Below are 10,025 nucleotides of genomic sequence, written 5' to 3'. Positions count from 1 at the left end.
CTTTCACAGGGGGGAGTATTGTAATTATAATTGGCGAGGATTAATCATTTTGAAACTCATTCTGTATTATGATTTACCTATAGGCCTATCCCAGCAAACACAAAACGTTTTTGACATCATTCACAAAAGGTTAGAAAAGTTTGCCAGATAATGTTTAAATTAAATTATTGAAGTTTACATGATCTCAGAAAAAAACTTTCCTTGACAATTATCAGAGTAATAAAAAAGTTTGTAATTACGGTAAGTTTTATACTTATCTCTGTTTTTCCTCATATGGAATAGATATTATAAATTTATATTTAAAAATTTAGTAACAATTAAGAAAATTGTTAATGAAAATTTATTTATTTAAATTATTTAAATTTATTTAAAGCTGGAGTGTGGATAACGCGTTGAGCATACCTGTATATAATTTTACTATATACTACGAAGTAAAAAAACGACCTTAATTGCATGGTTCACAGCCCAAATGGAACTATATATACATTGAACTTCGGGTATACTCGAAATGAGTGACCGAGTGAGAACAAAAGACCAAAATACACCTTAAATGGGCGAGAACTGGCTTTGTATTTGTCTGCCAAGTTCACCTGCCGAGCCGTGCCATATTATAGACCATATACAAGGCGTAATGGCGGATTTCATAATAAAATAATATGTGATTTATAACTTGGATATACAGATGTCTTGTGGATACTTTGATTATTGGCAGTAATCATGAGTAGCACACGAAGCAGTCATAGTCATTTTAGTCGCCATAGTCATTTAGTAAGTTTGATAATTTTATTCATATTTTCATGTACATTATTATACATTATTGACAATTAGTCAAGCAGTGTACATTGACATTGGTATCTTTGAATTGTATGATATGTTTCACCACATGACGTTTTAGATGTATTAGATACAATCAGTTATTATTTAATTTAAGCAATGATTATTTCCAGAATTGATATTTGGACAAATTAACACATTTTGACAATTTCTTAAGGTTGTGATTGCTATCCGAGCTACTATTGATAAAAAGGTCATTGTGTACATGCATAGCATTTGAGAACGTATTTGACAGAGCACTTTTTATACTTTTTTTAAACTTTACAAAGTTTTAAAAGTAGTGTAAAACATTTCAAATACAATGGCTATATACCGAGTGAATAATGACGATGATGATCACTCGTAATGATAATAACAATAATAATACTAACAATACTACTACTAGGGTAGGTGCAGGTAATATGGGACAGCAGGTAATATGGGACACCTGTTTTCATTTTAACAAAAAGTAGCTTAGAGAAGGTAAACACTTTAAGTTGATTTGTTAAGTGTTTAGAGACATCAATTGTGCTTCTAGAAATGCAGTTTTGGAGTCTGTGTATCAAACTCTTGGAAATCAATGCCAAAAGAGTGAAATTGCCCAAAAATTATGTCGTTTTTTTGGCCTGATATAAAATCAATGACGTCACATTTTATGACTGTGTATCCAAAAACTCTGGTACTGAGGGGCATTTGTCATTTTTATGATCTTTAGGTGATGGGTTAAGCTTATCAGCAGGTAAAATTCCACTGACAAGTGGCACTTTCCTTTTATAAATGATTATTTTCTCTGATTTTCAACTGAATGGGTGCAGGTAATATGGGACACATAGGAAATTGTGTACATTGTCAATGCGAAAAGCAAAACTATTTAGAAAATTGAATTTTCTTGTAGAAATTTGCATTTAACATTCAAAATCATGTAACAAAAATGTTTTTAGAACAAAAGAGTGATTTTCTGAACTTTTTGATTTTCACCATAGAGATAACACAGTGTCCCATATTACCTGCACATGCAGGTAATATGGGACACTTGACGATGACGTCATTTTGACGTCATAGCGTCCAAACAAACATAAAAACAAGGTAACATTGCCTGTTTTATTAATCTTAAAGGACAGGTTGTTCATCATAACAATCTCTTTTGGGCATATCTTCTATAGTTTTTATGCACATAAGCTAAACGTCCTTAATGGTCCCATATTACCTGCAGGTACCCTACTACTACTACTACTACTACTACTACCTACTACTACTACTACTACTACTACTACTACTACTACTACTACTACTACTACTACTACTACTACTACTACTATACTACTACTACTACTACTACTACTACTACTACTACTACTACTACTACTACTACTACTACTACTACTACTACTACTACTACTACTACTACTACTACTACTACTACTACTACTACTACTACTACTACTACTACTACTACTACTACTACTACTACTACTAAACATCTCAAAAAAAGTAACTAACCCCCTTAAATAATGACCATTATTCAAAAACGGGTGATTGTATTGCAAATCTGTAAAATGCGTTGGAAGCAGAATTTATTTCTGCACATTTTGACACCTCATTTGCAGCAATTGACTAAATATTGACGTCACAGCGTACATTTAAATCAATGTAACCCAATATTTGAAAGTTGCAGTAAATTGTATTGATTTTGTATTCAGTGTATAATGGAAGGAAATCTGCTCATTTGAATAAAATTAAAACACTTTTTAAAACAAACACTTTTTAGAATAAAATTTTTCAAACTTGCTTGACTCTGTTGATATACTCTTTGTGTTAAGGGGTCGGTCACCCACCTTTGCACAGTATTTTTGTGGGGTCTGAGAGCACATCGAACACACCAAATTGCATTCTGAATACGAGGAATGTCCATCAAATATCTCGAGAACTGTTAAATATCAAAAATATCATTTTTTAATAATTTGTCATAAAATCAGTATTATATCGCGAATTTCAAAGATCAAAATTATATGATATGAGAAAGACATTCCTCGTATATAATTTAGAATAGCATTTGGTGTGTCTGATGTGCTCTCAGGTCCCACAATAATATCCACGTTTATATAGATAACTGAACATAGTAGGCCTACTATTTGCAAAGTGCTGGAGCCATTATTGTATGGTACCGGTATGCATCTTTTATTATCTGAAAGAGTTTTTTCAATTCTATCAAATTTGTGGAGAGAAAATATAATAAGTAAATGAGATGAAATAAATTACAAAACAGACACAAATTGTATTTGTTTTTGCCGGAACAATAAAAACACTGCATGTATTTGTTTCTTTATTTCCTTTTTGTACCTGTAATCAATAACCATATGTGGCTGGACGCGGCGAATGAGCCGTAAACTCGGCAAACTTCATTTCGAGCTACAGGTGAAAATATATGCAAATCTCGTATTTTGGCGAAGTTGAGATTTTTGCAGATTTGAAATGTTTAAGCTTTCTTCTAAACACATACAAAGTTTTATTTTAAAGAAATAAGTGGAAATATGAAATAATCCACATTTTCTGAGGCCCATCTGATGAACGGTCATTTTGCTTCCATAACTTTGAACGCGTTTTTCTCGGTTTCGCGTTTTGATTCATAACAACCTATAACAAGCCATAACTTCGCTTCTGATTGTCATATGAAGTTCATTGAGGTGTCATTTTAATCCCTGAAACATGCTCTTTGCAAATATGTAAAAAAGTAAAAATAACCAGAGAGGGACTTTACGGCTTATTCGAGGTGTCCAGGCACATATGTATATTGTTCATTATATTAGCCCCGTGGTGGTATAAAATTGTACAAGTATTCGTTTTTATGATTTTACATCAGTAATTCTATTTTTGTAATGATTTTTATGTCCGCAAACTTCTTGTTTATTTTGTTCAAAGAGGTTGTGTAAACCTTTTGAGTTGTTATCGAACAAACACTCTTAAGGGATCTGGAATGAGCGTTTTGAGCGTTTCGACAGTATTTTTTTGTGGGACATGAGAGCACATCAGACATATCGAATTGCATTCTGAATACGGAGAATGTCTTTCTGATATCAAATAATTTTCATTTTTGAAATTCACGATATAATACAAATTTTATGACAAATTATTAAAATTTGATATTTTTCACATTTTGATATATAACAGTCCTCGAAGTAAATTTTATAAATCTAATGAAATATTCTTAAAGTGTATGTAGCTGGGAGGAAAAGCCGATGATCAATTGAAAATTTTGACCTTTCATATTGAAGACATGGATTTTTTCCCCCAAAAGATCTAATTTTTTTGGGAAAAAATCCATATCTTCAATACTGAAGGTCAAAATTTTCAATTGATCGTCGGCTTTTTATCCCACCTACATACACTTTAAGTATAAATCATCAGATTTATAAAGTTTACTTCGAGTACTGTTAAATGTCAAAAATATCAATTTTAATCATTTGCCATAAAATGTGTATTACATTGCGAATTAAATTTAAAAAAAATTATTTGAAGGACATTCTTCGTATTCAGAATGCAATTCGATATGTCTGATGTGCACTAATGTCCCACAATAAATACTGTCCAAACGTTCATACCCCAGATGTGTTGGTTAAAGTGAATACAGATTTTGTACGTCGGAAAAAAAGGTGCCCATATCTATGTGGAAATCAATCAAATCATTACAGATTTATTTCTGAAAAATATTAAATTGCTTTTCAAATTTTCTATTCAAATAATTTAATCAATATATAATGCTTGCAGATATACAGTTTTACTGAGTATCGTGTCTTTTTCGCAACAAAACCGATACATGTTCAGAATAGCTAACTGTATTCCTTTTCCATAGGTTGTTGACTTCGATGGTCAGCAGTTGTTGGTTCAATTCTTTTCATCTTATTTCCACGTTAAGATGCATCCATTGCTTAAAATAAGGACGTAAGGGACCGTTCACAAACACTTGTAAGGGGAGAGGGGCTGATGCAAAAAAATTTTATCGCGAAAATTTTTCGGGACCCCCCCCCCCTTTACAGACCTCGAACATTTCAGCCCCCAACCCTTTTTGACATGAACATTATGGGTCAACCCCATAGAAAAGCATATATAAACTCAATTTTTCCAGGAAAATTTGTGGTCATTTTTTTCACCCCCCCCCTTAGTAGGGTCAAAAATTTTCAGGGCCCCCCTTTTTGCATCAGGCCCCCTTACAAGTGTTTGTGAACGGTCCCTAATTACGAATTACCCTTAAACGTGGTCTAGTTGAAAGCTGGCCAATTTCACCAACATTTGTGTGTCTGTTGAACCCTTCAATGTGTTCTTGTCATATAAAACGTGTTTTATTTGGTTTTGAAGCCCCAAGGCAAGTCAGGGAGCTCAAAATAGGAACACAATATTTATCCCGAGTAAGCAATTGGACAACCGCATCTTAAAAATATTTGTATGGCGATTATCCAAAGCTATAGTTTTTAACCGTTTCCGACGTACCAAATCAGTATCATGGTATTGGCTTTAACCAACCTATCTAAACAACCAAAACTCACATTTTGATCAAATAACTTTCATATTGTAGCTTAGATTTACGAGTATAATCATGAGTAATTTCAATATCCTAGCACGTAACAAAAATGATGGAGGTAGAACTTTCATTCGAAAAAAATAACGCAATTAAAATCAAACATTGTTGTCGAAACAACCTGAATGTGTCAGATAGTAATTTTACAATATAATGACATTTCTCTGCTCCGTTCTAACACCGTATATTACAGAAATCACCGTCCCACAAACACCAAGCTGTGTTTGAAATTAGATATAAAATGCACATGCTCGCTGTATACTCTTGCAGCAAATAAATTGTCAACACATTTTAATTATACATTTGGTTTCCAAAACTATGCATTGACAAAATACAATGGACTATTCATGAGGTTTATTGAGACGTGCATTTTGTCATGTGGGTGATTCTCTGAAAAGAGTAACTTTTAAGTCCCGCGACTTTCGGCGCTCATAAAAGTTTTAAAAGCGGATTTTTTTCTTTTTGGCTTAGTCATGGACTTTTGTATGTATAAAAATAGTTAAGAACATCCAAGTAGGGAAAAATTAATTTCTTGGTGTCAAAAAATTCTTCAATATCTGACGACCCCCCTGAAAACCCCATGTCCCGATGTCACGCACCGAATTTTAGTGAGTTTGTAGTATTTTTGTGAGCAAGTGTGGGAAGTGAAAATTACCACTGACTGGGGTAAATATCATGTCTAAGAAGGTTTAAATGCTTTAAACCACTTCTAAAGTCAATATTATGGAATAATTCAAAATTTGTGTCAAAAATTGCTGTCCCTTGGTTTTGCATCATTGCCGTCACATTGGCATCAAAACGACTGGAGGTGAAGACCAAATATCAGAGGTCAATAATTTGACCCTGTACGCTGCCTTTTACAGACGACGAAAAACATCAACCCGGAATAGGTGCACATTGGCACTCTTTTCCTGCCAATTTTGAGGGTATCTTCAAGTATACACGTGCGTACCTTTATTCAACATCATCTCCAAACGTTTCTGATCAATTTGATATAAGTCTTATTGTTGAAATTTTCCGGAAAATAATGATGGTTGAATATGTCCCACAAGCTGTTGTGGTGATATGTAACACGTGCGTAAGATTAACCCTGCTATTAATCGTAAGCAATGTCTGAACCATCATCTCCGCTACATCAGTTGGCGTCACAATTTGCCGTGGCGGAGATGATTCTCTATAGGAATTCGTGTAGAAATATCATCTCCGTCACATCACCATCATCTCCATCACATCACCGGATCTTGAGATACAGCGAAGTCCAGTTTAGTTTATCAGAAAATGCTTACCAATTCTAGACCTTCTCATCTGTATGAATTTAATTTTCAAGTAGTGTGAAAACATTACTGAAATCAAATGTCTGTGACGGAGATGATTCTCTATAGGAATTTGTGTAGAAATATCATCTCCGTCACATCACTATCATCTCCATCACAGCATTGTCATCTCCATCACAATTGTTGTTGACCTTTATTTGACCTTTGACCCAGACAACATGGAATTTACTATTTGGAAATGTAATTGTGTAAATATGTGTTTACTATGTCAATAGAAATTTATTTAGTTATTTCAAGCAAAATTATGAATATACTTAAGTTTGTATAAAAAAATACTAACAGACATGACATTTTCCGTACAGCCTGCCTCTCATTGTCCCAACTAAATGACGAAAGTACAAAATCATATTTTTTTTAAATGAAAAAAGCAAACATGAATCAAGCAACTTACAAGTTATCCATAAAACTCATAATTAATAGTTTTAACAATTTTTTTGTCCTTATTTCCTTTTTGGCCTAAATGTGACGGAGATGATGCTCACCTGGCACAACCTGCAGATTACGCCCTCTATAATATAGAGGGCGCCCTAAAGATTGCGCCAAATATTGTTTTCATGCACTAGAGACTTACATCCTTACAGATATGTAAAGGAAACATTTTTATAATCATTTTCAAATTCATATTTGCCTATCTTCAAATAGTACACCTTTTCAGAGAAATACCCATGTAATGGTGGACGACACTACTATATAGACGGGGTGATTTGTGTTCATTTATTTATAATCGTACGCATATACATACTTCCTGATTTATAAATGTCATGGCCCTTGGCCATGAAAATAAACAGCCTCACTAACAACTCAACAAACAAAATTGCAACCAGTCAACATACAGACAACAACACCGCACAGAAACACACCCACCTTCACTCTACCCCCTGGACCTGAAAGATGGCGAAATTTTACCCATTACTTTTTTTTTTACTCAAACACATTAATGATACGAAATATATAATTTTGTTTACTATAAATAGGCACAAGACACGTGTTCCTTATTATTCCTAATAAAATTGTTGACTAATGTAGACTTTCCAGTCCCTGAATTTCCTCACAAAAACACGTTGCACTTTTGTGCAGTTAATACCAGTTGCATAACACAACGAACAAACAAACCAGTACACGAACTCGCACACGCAGGCAAATAAATCATCAAAGCAAATACAAGTTGAACTTAAATTATTGGTAGAAATAGGATGGAATTATCAAAGGAAGCGGATTGAAATTACGCTTAATTTTGTTTCATACATTTATCTGATAAATTTCGGATATTTTGTTTTTCTTCAAAAAAGCGATCTGACCTTTAAGCCACTGGCGGATATAAATAATGATTCCTCAGTTGAACATTATCCTTTTTACCATTTTATCTAAAGGAAAGAAAATACGGGTTAATACTTATAAAAGCTATTACGGCTCTTTCAACAAAGGTAATTTTATTTCTAGGCCCCTGGATTAAAAGTTAGGCAATAAGAGAGAAATGTATTGGGTTTAAGGTTTCCTGATCATTTCTGTGTAATTATAGAGGGCCATCAGGGATTCACTCTATCATTATAAAAATTATTTGAAACAAATCAAAGAGCCCTTGGAGTAAAAAATTGTAGTGTAATGATTGACAGACACAAATTCAATCAAAGAAAACTTATTTTTTTAATCGATCAAAAAACAAACGCTTTACATCAATTTTGAATTTAGCCTGAATCCGTAAATATATATATGGCGTCCTGTCCGACTGTCCAGAAAACACTGCCGGACCAGGCAGCATGTTGCCTGCTCAGGCAACATAGGCCTTTGTAACTCTTCCGAATTTGTCAGACTAAGCCCTACATTGTTCATTGTGACTTTAAAGATCGGGGGAAATTTTACTTTTACAAACATTATCTGCATCTAATTTGACAATTTGTCAAAATGAAAAACATGCTCCTAATATTAAATAATAATAATAATTCAAATGACAAAACAATTTCTAACGGTTTTGTTGTTGTTGTTGTTGGAAATTTGATTAAAATATGCAAATTACCTGTATTTTAATTAAAATTGTTTACTGATTATCTATTGATAACATATTTTTATTAACTCTTTATTACTATGCACGTCGAACCAAGAAATTATGGTCTATTATGGATACTCTATTTGAAATAGAGCGTTGCATTGTGGGATACCATGGTGCCTGGTCAGGAAGTGTTTCCTGGTCATGCAGTCGGACCGGACGCGATGTTTTTATTCGTATTTTTCAGAAAATTTTCAGTGAATTTTGTTTTATTCCATGTTAAATTATGAAAAACGGAAAAATCAAAATTTACAAAATTGATGTACAAAAAATGATGTTCGATTAAAAAAAATATCGCTTGACTGATGAGAGGTGGTTTGTTGTGGATGGCGTTTTTCTCATAAAATCTTTATAATTACCTCTTTTTCTCGATTTTGACAGGGTCATGACAGTGTGAGCCGTTGCAATCCCCTGTACAATGCCAATGAGGTGCCACCTGAATTACCCAATCATGGAGGCGAGTCTTATCACAGACCGCAACAGGTAGGTTTGCGTCTGAAATTCTGACAGCTAGACAGAAAATGCCGTACTGCGCAGGTAGGCAACCAATCACGGGAGCCTTTGCCCTGACGTCAGACGCGATTTAGTCTTTTTTATCTCTGTCTTTCATAGGTGTTTTTCTGCCAACCCCCGTCCTCTAGATCCATCCTTTGCGCTCATTTTAGTGATAAAATTGTTAGTACCCCAGCATCTTACCGGGGGTAGGACCGGCCGTCAAAGATGACAATAGAGGGAGGGGTGGGGATGGGGGAGGGGGTGAGGCCCACCATTTATATTGAGGACAACAATCGGTGAAATCACTTTTTTGTAGAATTTTTAGCCGAAAATCAATGTTGCCGTACTTTTGTACATAGCCAGAATTTCCCGGCCAAATTTGCATGGGCGCCCTCACATTATGACGTCATAGCGACATTATGTGAGGAATGTTTGTACTGACCTTTTGTATCACTGGATAGAGGAGACCTGTAGCTATACATTAGTACTAAATATAACGGTATATGACGTTTATAATTGAAAAATAGGGGAGTTGCAATACCCCCCTCTTCGTTGTTCGTGTTACAAAATATGGCTCAGGAGTTCTAGGGTTAATAACTAATATTCAAAGTTTGTTCATACTACACCGCAATTGCGGTAGAATTATAATGTCTTATAGTTTACTATGCAACCGGTTAGCCTAACATCACCAACTAAGGAGGAGTGTCCGATTGGTAGCCTCATCCACACATCAGCCCCACTCCCCGACCCCAATCTCTACCATACT

At 34.3% G+C, this 10,025-nt stretch overlaps 1 protein-coding gene across 3 annotated transcripts in view; it reads left to right on the top strand.

Moving 5' to 3' along the window:
* The first annotated feature begins 556 nt into the window (after window positions 1-556).
* Window positions 557-10,025, top strand: part of LOC140162784 (uncharacterized) — a 53,048-nt gene continuing 43,579 nt past the window's right edge. For 2 of the 3 annotated variants that reach the window (XR_011860346.1, XM_072186081.1), the window contains exons 1-2: window positions 557-768; window positions 9,146-9,247. Coding sequence is in view for 2 of the 3 variants with exons in the window: in XM_072186081.1 (XP_072042182.1) it covers window positions 718-768; window positions 9,146-9,247 (153 nt within the window). In the remaining variant the exon portion in view is untranslated. The remainder of the gene's footprint in view (window positions 769-9,145; window positions 9,248-10,025) is intronic. The other variant, XM_072186083.1, reaches the window with a different exon arrangement.

Source organism: Amphiura filiformis, chromosome 10, assembly GCF_039555335.1.
Source record: "Amphiura filiformis chromosome 10, Afil_fr2py, whole genome shotgun sequence".
NCBI classification, from domain to species: domain Eukaryota; kingdom Metazoa; phylum Echinodermata; class Ophiuroidea; order Amphilepidida; family Amphiuridae; genus Amphiura; species Amphiura filiformis.
This window is presented reverse-complemented; position numbering and strand designations above follow the sequence as displayed.